The 25,788-nt window shown below is 35.9% G+C and overlaps 1 protein-coding gene across 1 annotated transcript; it reads left to right on the top strand.

Annotated features, from left to right (window-relative positions):
* The first annotated feature begins 12,815 nt into the window (after nucleotides 1-12,815).
* LOC138311383 (uncharacterized) lies at nucleotides 12,816-19,230 on the top strand. The gene is made up of 4 exons (XM_069252788.1): nucleotides 12,816-12,882; nucleotides 13,378-14,120; nucleotides 16,650-16,697; nucleotides 16,978-19,230. The coding sequence occupies exons 1-4, from the start codon at nucleotides 12,816-12,818 to the stop codon at nucleotides 19,228-19,230; spliced, it is 3,111 nt and encodes a 1,036-aa protein (XP_069108889.1).
* Nucleotides 19,231-25,788: the final 6,558 nt, after the last annotated feature.

The following is a 25,788-nucleotide window of genomic DNA, read 5'->3' as shown; positions in this document are numbered from 1 at the left end:
GCCGCGATCCCAAACCATGACAGATCCCCATTTTTAGACATGGTAAAAAGTTTGGAGAATTTTTTATTTCTGGACCAATCTCAACAAAACTTAGTATTATTATTCGATATAAGGTTCCGAATGAGAATATATAAAAGAAATTAAAATATCACTTAATTTAACAAAAATTTCTTCATAGAACCTATGAGATGCAATCAAGACCTTACACTATAATATTACAGAGGAGGAAAAAAAAAGATTTTTTTTATTAAGACTGTTATATAATAACTGGCTTGTTTTCCTGATTCCTAATGTCATTCCAAAGAAAACTACCAAATATGACTCGCATTGAATCAGAAATGAAGACTTTATATCAATTTTTGCTCACCCAAAACCCTAAGTTAAGCTTGACCTCGGGTTGAAAATTCATGGAACCAAATCGCATGGAAAATGAAACAGTGATGTCAATTTTTCAAAAGTGATAAAACTACCAAATATGAACCAAATTAGTCAAAAATAAAATTGTTATGTCACTTTAAAAAAATAAAAATCGTATGAGGATTAGTTAATATAATTATTTTACAACCTATGAGCTTTAAATCAGCCCACTCACTTGTTCTTTCACATAGGTGCTATCTTCACAAAACTTTAGAAAAAAATCTTAAGGAAATAATAACACGGAACACATTGCGTAATATTCGAGTTTTCATGGAACTTTTTGAGAGTGTTGGTGGCCTATAAAGGCCTTTGGATTGTATTTTGTTGCACACGTCAATTGAATCTGGTGTAACTTGTTTGAGCTGTGCTGCATTGTGTCTTCCTCCACCTTGGAACCGTCTTGTTATGGTACTGTAATAGTTGTTGTTGATGCTCCATGTATGACTCGATGTATCTTTGTCTAAAAAGCAATGGGACAAAATGGTATGCCATGTTCTTCATCGTCTTCTTTTTTCTTCCAAATGGTGTGCTTCTTTGTATCAGGGACCGTAGCGTGGTTTTGAATGTGTGACAAATCCTCTCGTCTTTTCTTCTGAGTTCCGTATTGCCGGTGTAGATGTATGCAAGGAAGGCCGTGATTTGTTTCATGTCCCCTTCATCGATGTCATTGATTAGGTTATCGAGCTCGGCAGTGTTTCGGGCACTACACATTCTTATCAAAATATCTATCTGCACTTCTCTAATCCTCGCCATCTTCTGTCTTCAATATTTTTCGTAGTTTTCGTAGTAATAGTATTATGTAGCTTTAAATTACATGTGGTATACGGTTAAGCCACGCCCACTTACAAATTTCTAACTCAGATTGGCTTAATTAATGTAACCAATCACGACATGGCGCACCACCTCTGCTTTATCAGCACATTCCATAATGTCTTTGAAGTCGTCATTCTTCACTGTGGTTGTGTAACCCCATTCTCGGGAATGTCAATATTGCTTAACGTAACAATTATGTCAAATCGGCTTTCATTAATGAACCTTGTGTATTGCGACTTACACATAACAGTCTAGACATTACATAACCTCCGCGACCATACAGATAACACCCGCGACTACAAAGGTGAAGCCCGCATACCCAGGACACGTGGGTAGGCCCTTTCTGTTTGGCCGATTACAATATGATGTGGGCGTGGCCACTGCCAACCAAGGCGATATACATATGGAGAAGTACACGGTACGTATCATTAAGACAGAATGGCTCAACCCGACATCATCAACATAGCGTTTCTTGGAATGCTGTCTGTGAAGATAAGCTCCGGAGAAGACATAAGAACAACGATCACCGAAGCTAAAGAAAAGGACATCATGTGCCTCTCCAACTTCCTAACATACTTTTTAGAAGGAAACGCTGCCAATTCGGAAGAAGATAGGAACCACGCAACTTCATTAATCAGGGGCATTACACGGGCAGACTCCATTTCAACCAAGAAGAGGCGAATCATCACCCTGCAAAGACACCTTGACAGAGCCCTGAAGATTCAGTATATAGATGACTATCTTCTGTGGATGATGATGCAGGCCTAAAGATGTCATCAACAAAAAACGGCCCTTTTAAGGGCCAACCAAATAGCTCAAAAAGTGCTTTAAAACGCTCGAAATTACGCAACCATTAATTAATCATTAAATTCCCTATTTATCATTTTTAATTGATTAGTATTATAAAGATTAGTATAAATAGATTCGGAAGATATTAAACTTTTTAAATATGTATAATATGTTGCTATAATAATTGTTATTATTATTCTCTTTATTGCCTCCAAATTTGAAGATTACAAAAGCATGAATAATAAACACAAATATACAAAGCATTTTTAAATATAAGAGTAATACAAAGTAAACATTACATTAATAAATAGTTATTTGTTCAATAATATAAGTACAAGTATAAGTATATACAAAATATCTTATAAATATTCATTTATACGTTAAATATAGGATAGCATAACGAAGTGTGCAACCCGATGCTTTTTATTAACTTAATTATTATTCATTACCCATTATTCTTTTGTTATATGAAATTTATAACAAAATCATACAACTAACAGTAGGGGTATCTTCTCTGGATGATGATGCAGGCGTGAAGATATCATCAACGAAAAAAACGGCCCTTTTAAGGGCCAACCAAATCGCTCAAAAAGTGACTCAAAAACGCTCGATATTACGCAACAATTATTTATTCATTAAATCCCCCCATTTATTATTGATGCATTTAACATTGGTATGATATAAGCGATAAATGTCAAAACAAGAATCAGGACAGAACGTCAGAGTAAACTTTGCTTTGCGAAACAATGAAAATTGGTATGAAACATTTTGTACTGAATACGTGGCACGTTCAGTGCGATTAATGATCTTGCAAATCTTATACGCCTGGAAAAATGAAACGGGCTTTGGGCCAGAAAATACACGAATGTTTTTACCAGTTGATCCACTAACATTTAAATCCAATTCATTGTTCGCTTCATCGTAAATTGCATACGATGCAGGAATTTTCATATAACCTGTGAGACGAAGTGGTTCAAATTCACCCACCATAAAATAATCATGGTCGTACGGGATGTCGATCAGTTTTATTGTCGTTTTATTGTCACAGTGTCCATTTTGCTCATTAACGTGACACACAAAGTAACAGTCTTATGGTTATTTGGTTATTTAAGGAATGGGGTTGAGTGATTTTCTTCTACAGACTCGACACCCAGATAATTTCAGAATTATGAGAAATTGTATAACACTTATGATAGCTAACCATATGGTGTGGTATTTGTTTGGTATATTAAAGTTGCTCAACTCTGCGATGGGTTCTGCGAGGTCGTTGAAGATCTGTCTTCCCTTTTTTGTGTTCTCTATCATATGTTTTAGATCCATCTCCATTGACTTGTCTTTAATAACAAACTCTTTGTACTGGTGTTCAAAGATATCGAAATCAGGAAGATTGGGAATGCTACCTTCACGTGTATTCACCGATGCTGTTAATTTCGGATGTCGAGGTAGCAGCGCATACGCCATTGCAAGGTTAATGTAAAGTTTCTTTTGTATTTCCGTGTTCTTGCCTGTTATGCACCGTTGTGTTATAGCCCTGTCCGTTTTCATTCCCTCGGTGTCTATCATCGCTCCACAAGGTAGATGGATTGTACAAAACATACAACCTTTCATCCATGTTGATGTTGAGTTTGGAAAGTCTACAAAAATTCTATCCATGCCATATACCAAATAGTCCGCCGATTTGTCCGAAATAGGGATTATGCTCTTAGACATTCCGTTCCGTTTATAAACAAACTCACAGGCCTTATAAATATTTTCTGCTGCATTAGTTAAGATAGCAGTGACACAATCCTTTCGTTGAAGCAGTAGAGTATTTACGTAAACAAGGTTGAAGGGGCAGGTCCACATTTGATGACGTTTACACTTAGCGAACATTTCCGATGTCAAGGAGGAATAGTATATTTTAGAGTCATCCATACTTATAATGATATATGAAGGCAGTCCTTTTATTTCCGACGTGTGTTGATGTGATCTGTCCGGGTGTGTCGGTACAGGGAATGTTCTAACTTTAAATAGATTTGATTTCATGTCCAGTGATCCGATTGGAAATTTGATGGTAATGATGATTTTATTATTGCGTATCGAAGTGAAGAATGATGGATGGTGTTTTTTGTACGTATCCTGAATAATACCTTTGGTATTAAGACCAGTCCTTTCCCTTATTACTTTATTGATGTGATCAATGGCGTTGTTTACCTCTGTCGATGACACGAACATGCTTGGCAAATTTCCGGTACAAAGATTCATAACCGCGTCAGAATAGTCGGATAGGAAGTCGATTACTCCATCTGTCGTGTTCAAATTGACAAGAGCCTGCGATATAACGTTAAGCCGCGATTCAACATCACGTGAAAAATGTTTTTCCCAAGAAACTAATGATTGAATTGCCTTATGGTTCGAAGCCAATACATTTTTCACATTTGAAAATCGGATGTTCATGTTTTTGGACAAAGAGACGAATGTATCCTGTAGAGAAACGATGGCTTTCCTCGATTCGCGTTGTTTTTCGATGAGTTTGTTGACCGTATTTGCGACGCGGTTCATGTCTTCCATTGTCGCCGTCCCGAAAAGAGTTTTGGACAAGCCTCCAATAAATCCAAGTACGGCACGTTTCTTCCTGTTGCTTTCCTTTGCTGACTTCGGAAACAAGTATGGCAGACTTGACATAGCGATTTTTCTAACACGTTGAACTTTATTGTAAATCTGTAAAACAATTGAGATTAAACGTTACATTGTTATCAGCAAAACAATGTCCAAATTTGAAGTTTCAACTACATCATTTTCTTATTAATGACTAGCAAACTTTGTTATGTGAACTGACAGTCAAAATACACTTATACAAATGTTCAAAATACGTTTGAAGTTAAAACTACATTATTTTGCTATTAATGACTAGCGAACTTTGTAAATGGAACTGACTGTTAATACACTTGTAACCAAAATAGGCTCATATTCTAACAATGTATCAAGCACGAAAGCATGTTTAAGTAAAAAGCAAACAAACCTTATAATTAAGAGAGGCCAAAAAATTCGACATAGGTAGCTCCCGCCGATGATCGCAGCCTGTATCAGTCTCGTTGTAGCAGGATCTATATGACATGTCCCAAAAGGCGTTTCTCGGATGTTCCATCGTTGGGAGATCAATGGCAAACGAATGCAGCCAATAATTAGTTGTCGAATGCACTTGTCCCAAGTGTTCCATAAACACTCCAATGTTTCCGAACGTCTTATCCTTGCCCGCTACTATTTCGTTGACTAACGCCACCATACAGAAAACGAATATCTGAAATAAATCAAAATACCCATAATATTAAGAGGTTTGAATTATGTAAAAGTCTTAATAAATAGAATATTAACAATATACACAATCATATGTCAATACTATTTAACCAATATCAAGCAAATACCAAATAAAATCGGATGATCAAAATACATTTATGTAAAGGCCTACCTGATCAACATTCAATGTGGTATAAAATGCATCATAAAGGAAAATAAAAGATATAAGTTTTTGGCCGGAAATTTTATACTACTTAACCAATTTCAAGCAAAATATCAAATAAAATTGAATGATGAAAATATGTACAGCCTACCTTGAAATCCATTGTGAATTGGTAAATCCCAGAGTTAGATTTTGGAATGAGGATTTCGTATACTGTGATAGTATTTATAGCACAGTGAAAGTTCCTCAAGCTGAGTACTTTTCAGACGAGTAGTACACCGATAATTGTACAGGTAAATCGTGAAGGTGGCACTAATTGGCTCAGAGCCGCCTTACCTGAGGTGACACCTACTCACTTATCACCTCACACGGCCGTCTGAGTAATTATCTCAACTGGCGCCAGTAATTGTTACCGGTAATGCATGCCTGTCAGTCGCGCGAATTACTCAGTCCTTGGAAGTACTTTTATAAACATTCAATGTGGTATAAAATATATCAACAATGTGCGCTGTATTAATTCGAGTTCTAGCAATCGTTTAATAGCTGTCTTAAGTGTTGTGAACATTATTTTTTGTTTGTGATATTCAGGATTCCACTGCTGAAAATGGATTTAAAGGTAAGTGTTCATTCATTTCGAATATAATTAATTGTTTGAATTTGATGCCTATAATTTTCATTGTATTCTTTAATTTTTTTATTAACTTGTTTTTATTATAGATACTTAATTTTTATCAATATTGTCAAATTATATAATAGCAACAAAAAATACAATTTTGTGAAAATTATGTGAAATAATTCACATTGTGTTAAAACAGATTATCTGAATTAAGATGACAAATATATGTACTTATTATTTTTTTCATGATTGTAATATACATAGAAAGCAATAGTTGTGTACTTACTAGTTTTCTCTTTTAAACTTAATATATATTGTAAACAACCAACTTTAAAATATCGTTATAAATAGCAATTAATCATCGAAACAATAGAACGGCTAACTCTAGATCACTACCTACTATTTTCATATGGTTAGGGTTTGACACTTCCACGCTTCATTGCACACACCTACAGTTATACATACATACTGCGATCGATATGCTTGATAACCTCATTATCACCTATATTGTAAAAATTGACTAACGGGGATGGTATCTTCCGTCTTAATACCTACACAGATACGTTATTTGAAATGAAATAAAATCACAAAAGATATGTTTTAACATTTATAAACAACAATTCAATTTAAAAAAACTAAGTAAGGCAGGTAACTCAGTATAGAAATAAATCAGAACATTGTAAATAAGTCGTTATTGGCTTCATACTTTTAAAAGATACCATCTTATAAAGCAATTTGAATTAAACTAATTAACATTTTAATAATTAATATTTTAATTCATGACTCATTGCGGATAAATTTATTTACGCCTAAACAATTTTTTCGCCAAAAACCCACGGCTCCGAGATCCCAACTTTTCTTTGAAAGTATTATTGTACTCAAAATGGCATTAATTTTACTCATATGAAAGAGTTATTCTAGAAATATTAACTTTTGCAATAAAATATACGTGAAAGATAATAAAAGATATAAGTTTTTTACCGGAAATTTTATACTACTTAACCAATTTCAAGCAAATATCAAATAAAATTGAATGATGAAAATATGTACAGGCCTACCTTGAAATCCATTGTGAATTGGTAAATCCCAGAGTTAGGTTTTGGAATGAGGATTTCGTATACTGTGATAGTATTTATAGCACAGTGAAAGTTCCTCAAGCTGAGTACTTTTCAGACGAGTAGTACACCGATAATTGTACAGGTAAATCGTGAAGGTGGCACTAATTGGCTCAGAGCCGCCTTACCTGAGGTGACACCTACTCACTTATCACCTCACACGGCCGTCTGAGTAATTATCTCAACTGGCGCCAGTAATTGTTACCGGTAATGCATGCCTGTCAGTCGCGCGAATTACTCAGTCCTTGGAAGTACTTTTTATAAACATTCAATGTGGTATAAAATATATCAACAATGTGCGCTGTATTAATTCGAGTTCTAACAATCGTTTAATAGCTGTCTTAAGTGTTGTGAACATTATTTTTTGTTTGTGATATTCAGGATTCCACTGCTGAAAATGGATTTAAAGGTAAGTGTTCATTCATTTCGAATATAATTAATTGTTTGAATTTGATGCCTATAATTTTCATTGTATTCTTTAATTTTTTTATTAACTTGTTTTTATTATAGATACTTAATTTTTATCAATATTGTCAAATTATATAATAGCAACAAAAAATACAATTTTGTGAAAATTATGTGAAATAATTCACATTGTGTTAAAACAGATTATCTGAATTAAGATGACAAATATATGTACTTATTATTTTTTTCATGATTGTAATATACATAGAAAGCAATAGTTGTGTACTTACTAGTTTTCTCTTTTAAACTTAATATATATTGTAAACAACCATCTTTAAAATATCGTTATAAATAGCAATTAATCCTCTAAACAATAGAACGGCTAACTCTAGATCACTACCTACTATTTTCATATGGTTAGGGTTTGACACTTCCACGCTTCATTGCACACACCTACAGTTATACATACATACTGCGATCGATATGCTTGATAACCTCATTATCACCTATATTGTAAAAATTGACTAACGGGGATGGTATCTTCCGTCTTAATACCTACACAGATACGTTATTTGAAATGAAATAAAATCACAAAAGATATGTTTTAACATTTATAAACAACAATTCAATTAAAAAAAACTAAGTAAGGCAGGTAACTCAGTATAGAAATAAATCAGAACATTGTAAATAAGTCGTTATTGGCTTCATACTTTTAAAAGATACCATCTTATAAAGCAATTTGAATTAAACTAATTAACATTTTAATAATTAATATTTTAATTCATGACTCATTGCGGATAAATTTATTTACGCCTAAACAATTTTTTCGCCAAAAACCCACGGCTCCGAGATCCCAACTTTTCTTTGAAAGTATTGTTGTACTCAAAATGGCATTAATTTTACTCATATGAAAGAGTTATTCTAGAAATATTAACTTTTGCAATAAAATATACGTGAAAGATAATAAAAGATATAAGTTTTTTACCGGAAATTTTATACTACTTAACCAATTTCAAGCAAATATCAAATAAAATTGAATGATGAAAATATGTACAGGCCTACCTTGAAATCCATTGTGAATTGGTAAATCCCAGAGTTAGATTTTGGAATGAGGATTTCGTATACTGTGATAGTATTTATAGCACAGTGAAAGTTCCTCAAGCTGAGTACTTTTCAGACGAGTAGTACACCGATAATTGTACAGGTAAATCGTGAAGGTGGCACTAATTGGCTCAGAGCCGCCTTACCTGAGGTGACACCTACTCACTTATCACCTCACACGGCCGTCTGAGTAATTATCTCAACTGGCGCCAGTAATTGTTACCGGTAATGCATGCCTGTCAGTCGCGCGAATTACTCAGTCCTTGGAAGTACTTTTTATAAACATTCAATGTGGTATAAAATATATCAACAATGTGCGCTGTATTAATTCGAGTTCTAACAATCGTTTAATAGCTGTCTTAAGTGTTGTGAACATTATTTTTTGTTTGTGATATTCAGGATTCCACTGCTGAAAATGGATTTAAAGGTAAGTGTTCATTCATTTCGAATATAATTAATTGTTTGAATTTGATGCCTATAATTTTCATTGTATTCTTTAATTTTTTGTTTTTATTATTTGATACTAAATTGTTATCAATATTGTCAAATCATATAATAGCAACAAAAAATACAATTTTGTGAAAATTATGTGAAATAATTCACATTGTGTTAAAACAGATTATCTGAATTAAGATGACAAATATATGTACTTATTATTTTTTTTCATGATTGTAATATACATAGAAAGCAATAGTTGTGTACTTACTAGTTTTCTCTTTTAAACTTCATATATATTGTAAACAACCAACTTTAAAATATCGTTATAAATAGCAATCAATCCTCTAAACAATAGAATGGCTAACTCTAGATCACTACCTATTATTTTCATGTGGTTAGGGTTTGACACTTCCACGCTTCATTGCACACACCTACAGTTATACATACATACTAAGATCGATATGCGTGAAAACCTCATTATCACCTTTATTGAAAAAATTGATTAACGGAGATGGGATATTCCGTCTTAATACCTACTCAGATACGTTATTTGAAATGAAATTAAATCACAAAAGATATGTTTTAACATTTATAAACAACAATTCAATTAAAAAAAACTAAGTAAGGCAGGTAACTCAGTATAGAAATAAATCAGAACATTGTAAATAAGTTGTTATTGGCTTCACACTTTTAAAAGATATCATCTTATAAAGCAATTTAAATTAAATTGATTATTTTTTTCGCCAAAAACCCACGGCTCCGAGATCCCAACTTTGCTTTGAAAGTATTATTGTACTCAAAATGGCATTAATTTTACTCCTATGAAAGAGTTATTCGGGAAATATTAGCTTTTGCAATAAAATATACGTTAAAGATAGTAAAAGATATAAGTTTTCATTTTATTGTTTAACTTTTTTTTTATTAACTTGTTTGTATTAATAAATACTAAATTGCTATCAATATTGTCAACTTATATAATAGCAACAAAAATACAATTATGTGAAATAATTCGCATTATGTTATAATAGATTATGTTAATTAAGATGACAAATATATGTACTTATTTATTTTTTCATGATTGTAATATACATAGACAGTAATAGTTGTGTACCTCCTAGTTTTCTCATTTAAACTTTATACATATTGTAAACAATATTCAGACATGATTAATTAACTTATATATAAATTGAAGTAAAATTCAGATTAAAGAAAATTTAATCTACCTATTAACCAAATTACGTGCAAATCGGATAATATTAAACGTTCGACAAATCAGAAATAGAGAAATCTGTTTATATAGTTTGTATATGTATAATAAATATGTATTTGACAACGATACTGTATACTATACTATATTTTTTTTATGTTATTTTAGGTCATTGTACTGATGTTGATAATTGCTGTTTCCATGAAGGGAAGAGACGGCAAACCAGTAGGAAATAAAGCGGAATACATTGACTACAGCTCAATGACATCCAAACAGGAATCTAGGCCAACCGAAACGCATTATGAACGATTAAGCATATTCAATTTTATATCGCTAATGACATTGCCTACATTGATTTATATGCTTCTTTTATGCCTGATTTATTATGTGCGAGCTAATGTATTTCTTGGACCAAATTTGCCAACAGTATTTCTTACATTGAAGAGAGGGAACAAGGAAGTGATCATGAAAGTCGCGAAAGTGCCACAGACAAATGCCTGCCATTTGAGTGGTGATTTTGATCCCATTGAACTGAAAATAAGTAGAAGTATACCAATTTTTTACATGTATTACAGTGACATTCACCCGGAACTAGCATTATGTGGAGGAAATTGTGACAACATATTTTTATTGAAATCAAAAATTCGACTGTCATTACTACAGTATTTCCAAATGTACAGGATTTTGAAAGACCAATCGACACCACTGCAGTTCTTTTTTACTCTTGAATTAGGAACCTCACGTATACCTCTTACATTTGATGAATCTTGAACTGACCCCTTTTTAAATAAACATTCTACTAGTGAACGTTTGTTATTTTGCATTTATTGTCAAAACAAATAACATATGTCAGCTCGTTTGGTTAAACTGTTTAATGACTTTAATACGAATCAGGACAGAATGTCAGAGGAGTAAACTTTGCTTTGTGAAACAATGAAAATTGGTATGAAACATTTTGTACTGAATACGTGGCTCGTTCAGTGCGATTAATGATCTTGCGAATCTTATACGCCTGGAAAAATGAAACGGCTTTTGTTCCAGAAAATACACGAATGTTTTTACCAGTTGATCCACTAACTTTTAAATCCAATTCATTATTCGCTTCATCGTAAATTACATACGATGCAGGAATTTTCATATAACTTGTGAGACGAAGTGGTTCAAATTCACCCACCATAAAATAATCATGGTCGTACGGGATGTCGATCAGTTTTATTGTCACAGTGTCCATTTTGCTCATTAACGTGACACACAAAGTAACAGTCTTTCTGGTAAGATTTCTGGCAAATATACACATCCTTGTAACACTTATTGCGAATAGAAGAGGCATTGAAGTTGACAAAGCAAAAACTGTGAATGATGCCTGTACGTATGACTCCTCTGTGTCGGTTCCATTCTTGAAATAGGGTGATTTGTATCCGTCAAATTTTATTTCTGTTGTACCCTCTATTTCAATAAAAAATGTTCTGATAACGATCAGTATCATGGAAACCTGCAAATAAAGGCAGAGAGTATTATTAGACAAAAATATCATTATGTATATAAACACTACTCTATGAAAATATCATTATTTGTCGTCGTGTTCCTAATGATGGTATAGGTAAAAAGCGTTATAATACTATATTTTTAAACTACAAGTTATTTATTTAAAAACATATATTAAAAATAAATTCATACCAACCTTTAAACTCTTCATGATGTTTGTAGTGAATGTCTAAGTCTCTAAAGATTGTGCGAAAGACATACAATAATAAAGTTTCTTAATGTTATAAAACATTAAGTGAAGGAGCGTAGATGTGATATCTTCATCGAATTCCAGTTAATATGACAAATCCTTATGGTACATCCTATGTGTATACTTCCAGTTTCATAAGAACTTGCCTTTGTCACCGTTGTTTAACGCGCAAGGTGTGAAAATTAATGCCATATGTGTAAAAGGGTAATCATTTTAAATTTCAACTCAGTTAACACCGGTATGCCTTACCTTGCGGCAAGTAACACCAGGTGTTCCGGTCAGTATCAGCATAATTACGTAGCCTGGAGGCAAGACGGACGGAAGTTTTCTGCATGATATAACACCTTACCGGTCCGAGAGAGGTTATTATCGTTGTAGGTGACATGTTAATACCGGTGTGAGGTAAGATAATTATTTAAGTGACATATACTCACCTGAGGCATATGACAAGTTTTACTGGCGTTTTGGTATAAATGAGTGCAACCTATGCAGAACAGTCAGTCTACATTGACCTTCTAAGACTATCACATATACTTAGAAAGTTTCAATCGAAGGACTTTGCTGCACTGACTTCTGTCTATTTTAAATTAATTTCATATCTCTTATACTTGTAAATTCATTCTTACCGTGTTCATATTTTCTATTTTTTGATATCGATGCTATTGTTTTTTGTTTTGTCGCTTTTCAGAAATTGTTATATTTAAGGGATTGCTTATTTATTTCTCATTTATAATTACAGCATGGAACAGGAAACTGATACCCGAGGTTCAAATCAACGTGAAGATAATGCGGATCAAGGAAAGAAAGGTAATATTACGAAATTATTTTTATGTTCTCATAATTGAATATCGTAGATGAATAAATACGTCTTTACGATGTACATTTAAAGAAATAAAACATGTTTCATTCATCATTATCATCATTATTAATTACTAATCTGTCATTAATAACCATATTTATTAGATCAAAGAAACGTTCCCAAAATTTAGCATATAGTCGATATGGATACCATTTGGGTGTCAGATAAACAATCATGTCAATAATCAATAATCATGCTTGTAAAATGTTGCTTATTTAAATATATTTACAAATTGTATAATTGTTATTCATACTGTATACTTTAATCAATATATTGTACGATTTAATAGTTATGTATGCAACATTAAATGTTGCTAAATTGAATAATATCTTTTTCATATTGCATTGTTAATATATAATTTGAATTTGATATACTAACAATATATAGGCGAATGCAACACACATTTTGAACATTTTTGATCATTATGATTTTTTTCCGTTTAGAATCGGGACACATCACATATCGTCATCCCGTAGTTACCTGCCCTTGGTGTTGCAAACCGGTACAGCAAGTCATACGACACATGACCTCTGGCTGCATTGTAAGATTCGACTATTTCAAAAGTGATGAAAAACCGGAGGTGAAGAAGAGGATAGCCGAAAAAGACTTTAATTACTTGAAAGAAGGTCAGAAAAAATTCCATAGAAACGTTTTTTTTACTGTAGAAGAACTTAAAGAAAGATTTGGAAACTCCGAACTTTTACCGAAAATCATTGAAGCTTTTATGGATTTTGGTCATGTGCAAGTTCCCCAAAACCTCGTGAACATTGGAAGATATGAACCTCAGCAGAGATTCAGAAACGGATTGGTGGCTAACGTGACATTAGATAATCTAGAGGAGAAGTATGGTGCCACATCGTCCACTGCTGGAACTAAGTTGGCTGGTGCCACAGCGTCCACTGCAGGTCCACCACAGACAATAGTCTCTGATTCTGAATCCCACGCCGTGGAGAACGATTTCCATAATGGTTTAGAGGATATGCACGAGTTGCAATTCGAGGAAGTAGTAAGTGAATTAGACGACCGCGAAACTAGTGAACTTGAGACGCTTTTGGAAAATACGAATTATGACAGCGATTTCGCAGAGGTACCTGAGCATGAGCTATCTTCACCAATACGGCCTGTGAAAAGACGTTCCAACGTTATAATGAGCGACACTGACGAGGAAGACATAGCACCAGAGAAGGTAAGATATTTAATTACCCTAAATGCGTTGATTTCATGGTTGGTTTTCTTTCATACCGAAATGTATTTCAAAATAGTGACATTAATGCTTACATATATTACGGCAAAATATTACAAAATTAAGTGCCAAATGTACAAATATATATAGCATATGGACGATAGCTCCATAACAAGCGATTTATTTAGAAAAAATATCAAAATTAACCATCCTAGCAACTGATTGTATACCCTAGCAACCGAAAACCAATCTTCATTTCGACCACAAAAATAGAGTTTTTCAAAAGTAAATTTCTTGGAAACGCAACCATAGTTGGTACTGAACATCATATCAATGATATGGCATACATCTACGCTAAAATATCTTAGAATCAAAGTTCGTATTCAGACTTCTTTTTTTTGTCAAATTATAATCAAATTATGCTGTTTTCATAACTTTTTAAAAAGGATTTTAGCATGTTTTCCCTATATTTCATATATATAACACATAAATTATATAACACATAAATATTAAAAATTCGATTTCAAATTTACAAATATATATTAGATATGGATGATAGCCCTATTACAGGCAATTTATTTAGAATATTATCAAAATCAAACCCCCCTAGTAACTGATTGTATACCCTAGCAACCGAAAACCAATCTTCATTTCAACCACAAAAATAGTCTTTTTCAAAGGTATTTTTTCGGAAACGCAATCATAGTTGGTATTGAACATTCTATCAATGTTATAGCATATATCTGTGCTAAAAATATCTTAGAAACAAAGTCCGTATTCAGGCTTCCATGTTTTGTCAAATTACCAATCAAATTATGCTGTTTTCATAACTTTTTAAAAAGGATTTTAGCATGTTTTTCCCAATATTTCATATAAATTACGCCAAATTATTAAAAATTCGATGCCAAATTTACAAAGATATATTACATATAGATGATAGTCCCATTAGAGGCAATTTATTTAGAATATTATCAAAATTAAACTCCCCCCCTAGCAACTGATTGTATAACCTAGCAACCGAAAACCAATCTTCATTTCGACCACAAAAACAAACTTTTTCAAAAGTAAATTTCTTGGAAACACAACCATAGTTGGTATTGAACATTTCATCAATGTTATGGCATTTATCTGTGCTAAAAATATCTTAGAATCAAAGTCCGTGTTCAGGCTTCCATGTTTTGTCAAATTACAATCAAATTATGCTGTTTTCATAACTTTTTAAAAAGGATTTTTGCATGTTTTCCCTTTTTTCATATATATTACGCCAAAGTATTAAAGATGCTCCACCGCCGACAGAGCATAAATGATATTAATCACTTGAACAATAATTGGTGTTTAATCGTGTATATATATGTCTAATTAACACAAAAAATAATATAAAATAATTTATTTTGCCTTTGGCGCTTGTGCAATCAGGACTTAATTCCATATAGGATATAGTGCCACGGATTTTTTTCGGGATGCAATTAATTACTTTTTGTAACTTTAACTTGAAGTGAAATTAGAAGCTCAAACTTTTCAATGGTGGTAATGGTGTAAAGTAAGTAATTTTTGTAACTGAAGAAAAATACTAAATCGTCTGCTCGTGTGTTTGATAGTGAAAAAATATCATTTGACAGCGGTGGAGCATCTTTAAAAATTCGATGCCAAATTTACAAATATATATTACATATAGATTACAGGCAATTTATTTAGAAAATTATCAAAATTAAACCCCTCTAGCAACTGATTGTATACCCTAGCAACCGAAAATCAATCTTCATTTCGACCACAAAAATAGAGTTTTTCAAAAGTAAATTTCTTGGAAACGCAACCATAGTTGGTACTGAACATCATATCAATGATATGGCATACATCTATGCTAAAATATCTTAGAATCAAAGTCCGTATTCAGACTTCTTTTTTTTGTCAAATTATAATCAAATTATGCTGTTTTCATAACTTTTTAAAAATTATTTTAGCATGTTTTTCCCTATATTGTTATGTATATTACACCAAATTATTAAAAAATCGATGCCAAATTTACAAATATAAATTACAAAAAAATGATTGTATACCATTGCAACCGAAAACCAAACTTTATTTCGACCACAAAAATAGTCTTTTTCAAAAGTTTTTTTTTTTTTTGGAAACCCAATCTTAGTTGGTATTGAACATTATATCAATGTTATAGCATATAATCTGTGCTAAAAATATCTGTGTTGATAAATATCTTGTCCTTACTTTAAATTCAAATGACGTGAATTCAACCGTTTCTAAAGATAAATTTCAATGTGTTCATATGGATTTTATGCGTTGAATTTAGAAATCTGTATTGTACCATATCTATATACAGTGTATTCCGCCCTACCGCATGATGGGAATTAACACATACAATGTAATCCACCCAACACTATGATGCCCGGAAAGACCGGAGGGTGTTATTCCACTAGAGGAATATAATGACTCGAGAACGGAATAACATGACGCTTTGTTGTGGAATAATTTATTTAAAGTATAGATATCTAAATTCTGAATTTCATTTAATTTTAGAAGACGAAAACGGCAGAAAAACCTACGACTAGAAGATCTCCAAGATTGGTAAGAACTAGCATTTTGACTTTAATACATAAATACGAAGATCATAAATATGTTTATATTTTCAAAGTGTTTGCTTAACAAATGGAGTTCTTGGGAATGAAAACTTAATTATAACGTTATAGCCATGTTGTAAATATCACGACTGATTAAAACTGTAACGGGTAATGGGTAAATGTGTTTCTGGTTAATGTCTATAAATGTATTGAAGCATACTGATAACAAAATTTTACAAATAGTACATTATGGTAATTCAATAATCTCCCTATTTATGTGTTTACAGAAAAATAAACAGAAGGGTAGTGTAACTGTATCCTCTAACCCATCGCCAAGCCACAAAAAGAAAGATCCAAAAGATTTGCTGTACGAGACGAAATCGAAGAGGGAGTACCTTGACCAGATTCTACGTGTTCCACAAGATTATAAGGACCAAGATTACTTCTGCGAGTTTAAAGACAGGATGGTAACCTTACAGAAAGATCAACATGTTATCAACAACCACGTCAGTTACATAACGAGGGTAATGTTTCATATGGGAGAGCGAAACCCGATATTTAGATTGGAACAAATGTCACCTGCAGGAATCAAAAACTTCGTAGAACTTTTGAAGGGGGTTCACATAAGACCGTCTACAATCGCCAACTACCTGAAGAGCCTGAAGATATGGATTAAGTTCTTACAAGAGAAAAAATTCGAGCAACTGACAGTAGAACAGCAGCGACTCATCCAATCAGTTTCAGTGGAAGTTAACGACCAATTCACAGGCAATGAGAGGACTGTAAATGCTGAGCACAGGCAGAACAGGGTGAGAGCAGAGGCGCCACCAACCGTCAATGAATGCTTTGAAGTAATAGAAAAAGCGAAAAAAACTATGATGAAACTAGTGCAGAAAACAGGTCCAAAGAGTCGTGAGGAAGTGGCACACCTCAATTACTACATTGGGGCATACGCATGCTTAGGCCTTGGAATGCGACCCGGTTCCGTAACGAACATCTTACTTGAAGACTACCAAAGAGCACTTCATAAGAAAGAAACACGTAATGGAAAGGAGTATGTCGTCGTCAACATAGCGGAGCACAAGACTGCGAGTCAGTATGCGGCAAAACTAGTGTTGAAGGATCACATGGTCTCGTTCATGGAACACTATATAGAAAATGTCAGGAAATATATCGTAGAGAGAATGGGAGAAAAGACACATTTGATACTCCAACATGACGGGAACGTGTTCAGGAAAGTGACGGATGGAGTCAAGAAAATTCAGCAGATGTTCAAATGTAAGAACATCTTAACAGCGAACGTTTCCAGAAAAGCGATTGAAACGAGCTCGCAAATCCTTGGCGAAAATCAGCAAGGTGTTCTTTCTACGCTGCTCTGCCATAGTGAGAACATTAGAGATAGGCATTATAGACACCTGGATCAATCAAAGGTAATAGCCGCAGCAGAGTCAATAGACTACTTGCGAGGCAGCGACCTATCTGAGACAGCAACAACCACCACGAAGACATCAAAGGAAACTTCAGTGGGAGTTGCAGCAGAACAGCAGGAGATACGCGAAGGAGTGTGCGATTTAAGGGAGGCAACACCTGATAACATTAGCTCAGACGAAGAAACAGAAGGGACCAGCAGAGACGTCATGATAAATGAGTTAGCAGACAACGTAATCTATGATATCAGTAGAAGTAATTATACATTGACGGGAGCGGCAATCCCTCCAATTGGAACAATTCAGGCAGACTACAAGGTCAACAAAGATATTGCAGGAAGGATAATAAGACGTGTAAAGTATATGCGTGACGTTGCAGAGTTGAAAGAAATTGGTAGCTTAATATTAGACAGACATGCCAGGCGGGTCGCCAAGAGAAGGGTAGAACATATTTCTAAAGTTCCAGATTTTGACACAACAGACAATGATTTCAAAGTTATTGTCAAAAAAGTGTGCGGAGCAAACAGTAATCGCCACTTGAAAATGTCGAAAGTAGACAAAATGGCCATCAAAAATGCCATGGCTGACATTATTAGGAGAACCAGGATCATCGCCGATTCCCAAACAAGCGGTGAGGCATTACTGCAGAGAGTACACAAACAGGAATGGCCGAAATGTATCACCACAACATCGCCGGATAAAGGAAAGATAGTACGAAACGCAGCCCAGATAGTGAGGGAAGGGGAGATAATATGTGATTATCACGGAAAGCACACAACCGCTGAAGAAGGAGAAGCCGCCATTAGGACCGAGGAACGAGACGAAGATGCCAACTATGTACTTTTTTATTCTGACGGAGGAAAAAAGATGTGTGTCAACGCAAACAGAGTGCCATGTGAATGCCATCCAAGATTACTAAAAGGAACCGTGGGGAGATTAATCAGCCACTCCAAGACAAACTTTAATTGCAAGCCAGTGCTACGGAAATTAGAAGGAAGACCACACATATTTCTACAGGCAGTGAGAGACATTAATTTTAATGAAGAATTTACCTTCGACTACGGTGTACGAAAAGCAGAAAACGGACAAAGAATCAGCTGGTTGGACCAATAGATTATGACATTGAAAATATGTGTGACTACAACGACTAACTGGACAATGAACTAAGAAGACTACAAGGATAATGGACGAGGAAAGGACGCAAAAATCAGCCAAAAAGACGTTCATAATGCAGGACCACCTCAAATGTGTCCTACAGAGCACCACCACCTCAAATGTGTCCTACAGAGCACCACCACCACACAAATGTGTCCTACAGAGCACCACCGCAACACAAATGTGTCCTACAGAGCACCACCACCTCAAATGTGTCCTACAGAGCACCACCACAACACAAATGTGTCCTACAGAGCACCACCACCACACAAATGTGTCCTACAGAGCATCAGCACCTCAAATGTGTCCTAGAGAGCACCACCACCACAAAAATGTGTCCTACAGAGCACCACCACCACACAAATGTGTCCTACAGAGCACCACCACCTCAAATGTGTCCTACAGAGCACCACCACCTCAAATGTGTCCTACAGAGCACCACCACCACACAAATGTGTCCTACAGAGCACCACCACCACACAAATGTGTCCTACAGAGCACCACCACCTCAAATGTGTCCTACAGAGCACCACCACCACACAAATATGTCCTACAGAGCACCACCACCACACAAATGTGTCCTACAGAGCACCACCACCACACGAATGTGTCCTACAGAGCACCACCACCTCAAATGTGTCCTACAGAGCACCACCACCACACAAATGTGTCCTACAGAGCACCACCACCACACAAATGTGTCCTACAGAGCACCACCACCTCAAATGTGTCCTACAGAGCACCACCACAACACAAATGTGTCCTACAGAGCACCACCACCACACAAATGTGTCCTACAGAGCATCACCACCTCAAATGTGTCCTACAGAGCACCACCACCACACAAATGTGTCCTTCAGAGCACCACCACCTCAAATGTGTCCTACAGAGCACCACCACCACACAAATGTGTCCTACAGAGCACCACCGCAACACAAATGTGTCCTACAGAGCACCACCACCTCAAATGTGTCCTACAGAGCACCACCACAACACAAATGTGTCCTACAGAGCACCACCACCACACAAATGTGTCCTACAGAGCATCACCACCTCAAATGTGTCCTAGAGAGCACCACCACCACAAAAATGTGTCCTACAGAGCACCACCACCACACAAATGTGTCCTACAGAGCACCACCACCTCAAATGTGTCCTACAGAGCACCACCACCACACAAATGTGTCCTAAAGAGCACCACCACCACACAAATGTGTCCTACAGAGCACCACCACCTCAAATGTGTCCTACAGAGTACCACCACCACACGAATATGTCCTACAGAGCACCACGACCTCAAATGTGTCCTACAGAGCACCACCACCACACAAAAGTGTCCTACAGAGCACCACCACCACACGAATGTGTCCTACAGAGCACCACCACCTCAAATGTGTCCTACAGAGCACCACCACCACACAAATGTGTCCTACAGAGCACCACCACCACACAAATGTGTCCTACAGAGCACCACCACCTCAAATGTGTCCTACAGAGCACCACCACAACACAAATGTGTCCTACAGAGCACCACCACCACACAAATGTGTCCTACAGAGCATCACCACCTCAAATGTGTCCTACAGAGCACCACCACCACACAAATGTGTCCTACAGAGCACCACCACCTCAAATGTGTCCTACAGAGCACCACCACCACACAAATGTGTCCTACAGAGCACCACCACCACACAAATGTGTCCTACAGAGCACCACCACCTCAAATGTGTCCTACAGAGCACCACCACAACACAAATGTGTCCTAGAGAGCACCACCACCACACAAATGTGTCCTACAGAGCATCACCACCTCAAATGTGTCCTACAGAGCACCACCACCACACAAATGTGTCCTACAGAGCACCACCACCTCAAATGTGTCCTACAGAGCACCACCACCACACAAATGTGTCCTAGAGAGCACCACCACCACACAAATGTGTCCTACAGAGCACCACCACCTCAAATGTGTCCTACAGAGCACCACCACCACACAAATATGTCCTACAGAGCACCACGACCTCAAATGTGTCCTACAGAGCACCACGACCTCAAATGTGTCCTACAGAGCACCACCACCACACAAATGTGTCCTACAGAGCACCACCACCACATGAATGTGTCCTACAGAGCACCACCACCTCAAATGTGTCCTACAGAGCACCACCACAACACAAATGTGTCCTACAGAGCACCACCACCACACAAATGTGTCCTACAGAACATCACCACCTCAAATGTGTCCTACAGAGCACCACCACCACACAAATGTGTCCTACAGAGCACCACCACCACACAAATATGTCCTACAGCTCATCACCACCACCTCAAATATGTCCTACAGAGCACCACCACCACACAAATGTGTCCTACAGAGCACCACCACCTCAAATGTGTCCTACAGAGCACCACCACCACACAAATGTGTCCTACAGAGCACCACCACCACACAAATGTGTCCTACAGAGCACCATCACCTCAAATGTGTCCTACAGAGCACCACCACCTCAAATGTGTCCTACAGAGCACCACCACCACACAAATGTGTCCTACAGAGCACCACCACCACACAAATGTGTCCTACAGAGCACCACCACCACACAAATGTGTCCTACAGAGCACCACCACCACACAATTGTGTCCTACAGAGCACCACCACCTCAAATGTGTCCTACAGAGCAACACCACCACCTCAAATGTGTCCTTCAGAGCGACACCACCACACAAATGTGTCCTACAGAGCATCACCACCTCAAATGTGTCCTACAGAGCACCACCACCTCAAATGTGTCCTACAGAGCACCACCACCACACAAATGTGTCCTACAGAGCACCACCACCTGAAATGTGTCCTAAAGAGCATCGCCACCTCTAATGTGTCCTACAGAGCACCACCACCACACAAATGTGTCCTACAGAGCATCACCACCACCTGAAATGTGTCCTACAGAGCATCACCACCTGAAATGTGTCCAACAGAGCATCACCACCTCTAATGTGTCCTACAGAGCACCACCACCACACAAATGTGTCCTACAGAGCACCACCACCTGAAATGTGTCCTACAGAGCATCACCACCTCTAATGTGTCCTACAGAGCACCACATAAGTATGTAGTGCTTTATTACTGGAGCTTATATACACACCATACATCGATAAGGATGTAGTGCTGTTTTACTAGAGCTTGTATACACACCATACATTGAAAAGGATGTCCTGCTATATTACAGGAGCTTGTATACACACCATACATTGATAAGGATGTAGTGCTGTATTACTGGAGCTTGTAAAAACACCATACATCGATAAGGGTGTAGTGCTGTATTACTAGAGCTTAAATATAAACCATACATTTATAAGTATGTAGTGCTGCATTACTAGAGCTTGCATACACACCATAACTTGATAGGGATGCAGTGCTGTATTACTAGAGCTTGTATACACACCATACATTGATAAGGATGTAGTGCTGTATTACTAGAGCTTGTATACACACCATACATTGATAAGGATGTAGTGCTGTATTACTAGAGCTTGTATACACACCATACATCGATAAGGATGTAGTGCTGTATTATTAGAGCTTGTAAACACACCATACATTGATCAGGATATAATGCTGTATTACTAGAGCTTGTATACACACCATACATCGATAAAAATGTAGTGCTGTATTACTGGAGCTTGTATACACACCATACATCGATAAGGATGTAGTGCTGTATTACTAGAGCTTGTATACGCACCATACAATGATAAGAATGTAGTGCTGTATTACTAGAGCTTGTATACACACCATACATTGATAAGGATGTAGTGCTGTATTATTAGAGCTTGTATACACACCATACATCGATAAGGATGTAGTGCTGTATTATTAGAGCTTGTATACACACCATACATTGATAAGAATGTAGTGCTGTATTACTGGAGCTTGTATAAACACCATACATCGATAAGGATGTAGTGCTGTATTACTAGAGCTTAAATATAAACCATACATTTATAAGTATGTAGAGCTGCATTACTAGAGCTTGCATACACACCATAACTTGATAGGGATGCAGTGCTGTATTACTAGAGCTTGTATACGCACCATACAATGATAAGAATGTAGTGCTGTATTACTAGAGCTTGTATACGCACCATACAATGATAAGAATGTAGTGCTGTATTACTAGAGCTTGTATACACACCATACATTGATAAGGATGTAGTGCTGTATTATTAGAGCTTGTATACACACCATACATCGATAAGGATGTAGTGGTGTATTATTAGAGCTTGTATACACACCATACATTGATAAGAATGTAGTGCTGTATTACTGGAGCTTGTATAAACACCATACATCGATAAGGATGTAGTGCTGTATTACTAGAGCTTAAATATAAACCATACATTTATAAGTATGTAGAGCTGCATTACTAGAGCTTGCATACACACCATAACTTGATAGGGATGCAGTGCTGTATTACTAGAGCTTGTATACACACCATACATTGATAAGAATGTAGTGCTGTATTACTAGAGCTTGTATACGCACCATACAATGATAAGAATGTAGTGCTGTATTACTAGAGCTTGTATACACACCATACATCGATAAGGATGTAGTGCTGTATTACTAGAGCTTAAATATAAACCATACATTTATAAGTATGTAGTGCTGCATTACTAGAGCTTGCATACACACCATAACTTGATAGGGATGCAGTGCTGTATTACTAGAGCTTGTATACACACCATACATTGATAAGGATGTAGTGCTGTATTATTAGAGCTTGTATACACACCATACATTGATAAGAATGTAGTGCTGTATTACTGGAGCTTGTATACACACCATACATCGATAAGGATGTAGTGCTGCATTATTAGAGCTTGTAAACACACCATACATTGATCAGGATATAATGCTGTATTACTAGAGCTTGTATACACACCATACATCGATAAAAATGTAGTGCTGTATTACTGGAGCTTATATACACACCATACATCGATAAGGATGTAGTGCTGTATTACTAGAGCTTGTATACACACCATACATTCATAAGAATGTAGTGCTGTATTACTAGAGCTTGTATACACACCATACATTGATAAGGATGTAGTGCTGTATTATTAGAGCTTGTATACACACCATACATCGATAAGGATGTAGTGCTGTATTATTAGAGCTTGTATACACACCATACATTGATAAGAATGTAGTGCTGTATTACTGGAGCTTGTATAAACACCATACATCGATAAGGATGTAGTGCTGTATTACTAGAGCTTAAATATAAACCATACATTTATAAGTATGTAGTGCTGCATTACTAGAGCTTGCATACACACCATAACTTGATAGGGATGCAGTGCTGTATTACTAGAGCTTGTATACGCACCATACAATGATAAGAATGTAGTGCTGTATTACTAGAGCTTGTATACGCACCATACAATGATAAGAATGTAGTGCTGTATTACTAGAGCTTGTATACACACCATACATTGATAAGGATGTAGTGCTGTATTATTAGAGCTTGTATACACACCATACATTGATAAGGATGTAGTGGTGTATTATTAGAGCTTGTATACACACCATACATTGATAAGAATGTAGTGCTGTATTACTGGAGCTTGTATAAACACCATACATCGATAAGGATGTAGTGCTGTATTACTAGAGCTTAAATATAAACCATACATTTATAAGTATGTAGTGCTGCATTACTAGAGCTTGCATACACACCATAACTTGATAGGGATGCAGTGCTGTATTACTAGAGCTTGTATACGCACCATACAATGATAAGAATGTAGTGCTGTATTACTAGAGCTTGTATACGCACCATACAATGATAAGAATGTAGTGCTGTATTACTAGAGCTTGTATACACACCATACATTGATAAGGATGTAGTGCTGTATTATTAGAGCTTGTATACACACCATACATTGATAAGAATGTAGTGCTGTATTATTAGAGCTTGAATACACACCATACATTGATAAGAATGTAGTGCTGTATTACCAGAGCTTGTATAAACACCATACATCGATAAGGATGCAGTGCTGTATTACTAGAACTTAAATATAAACCATACATTTATAAAAATGTAATGCTGTATTACTGGAGCTTGTATACACACCATACATCGATAAGGATGTAGTGCTGCATTATTAGAGCTTGTAAACACACCATACATTGATCAGGATATAATGCTGTATTACTAGAGCTTGTATACACACCATACATCGATAAAAATGTAGTGCTGTATTACTGGAGCTTATATACACACCATACATCGATAAGGATGTAGTGCTGTATTACTAGAGCTTATATATAAACCATATATTCATAAGTATGTAGTGCTGCATTACTAGAGCTTGTATACACACCATACATTCATAAGAATGTAGTGCTTTATTACTGGAGCTTATATACACACCATACATCGATAAGGATGTAGTGCTGTATTACTGGAGCTTGTATATACACCATACGTTGATAAGGATGTA

This window comes from Argopecten irradians, unplaced genomic scaffold (genome assembly GCF_041381155.1).
Source record: "Argopecten irradians isolate NY unplaced genomic scaffold, Ai_NY scaffold_0021, whole genome shotgun sequence".
Lineage (NCBI taxonomy): Eukaryota > Metazoa > Mollusca > Bivalvia > Pectinida > Pectinidae > Argopecten > Argopecten irradians.
This window is presented reverse-complemented; position numbering and strand designations above follow the sequence as displayed.

Bases quoted from the DNA above. Each gene is read 5' to 3' on its own strand.
- LOC138311383 (XM_069252788.1), top strand. From the start codon at position 12,816: ATGGAACAGGAAACTGATACCCGAGGTTCAAATCAACGTGAAGATAAT. The intron at 12,883-13,377 runs GTAATATTACGA...TTTTCCGTTTAG, and splicing joins TGCGGATCAAGGAAAGAAAG to AATCGGGACACATCACATAT. The intron at 14,121-16,649 runs GTAAGATATTTA...ATTTAATTTTAG, and splicing joins AAGACATAGCACCAGAGAAG to AAGACGAAAACGGCAGAAAA.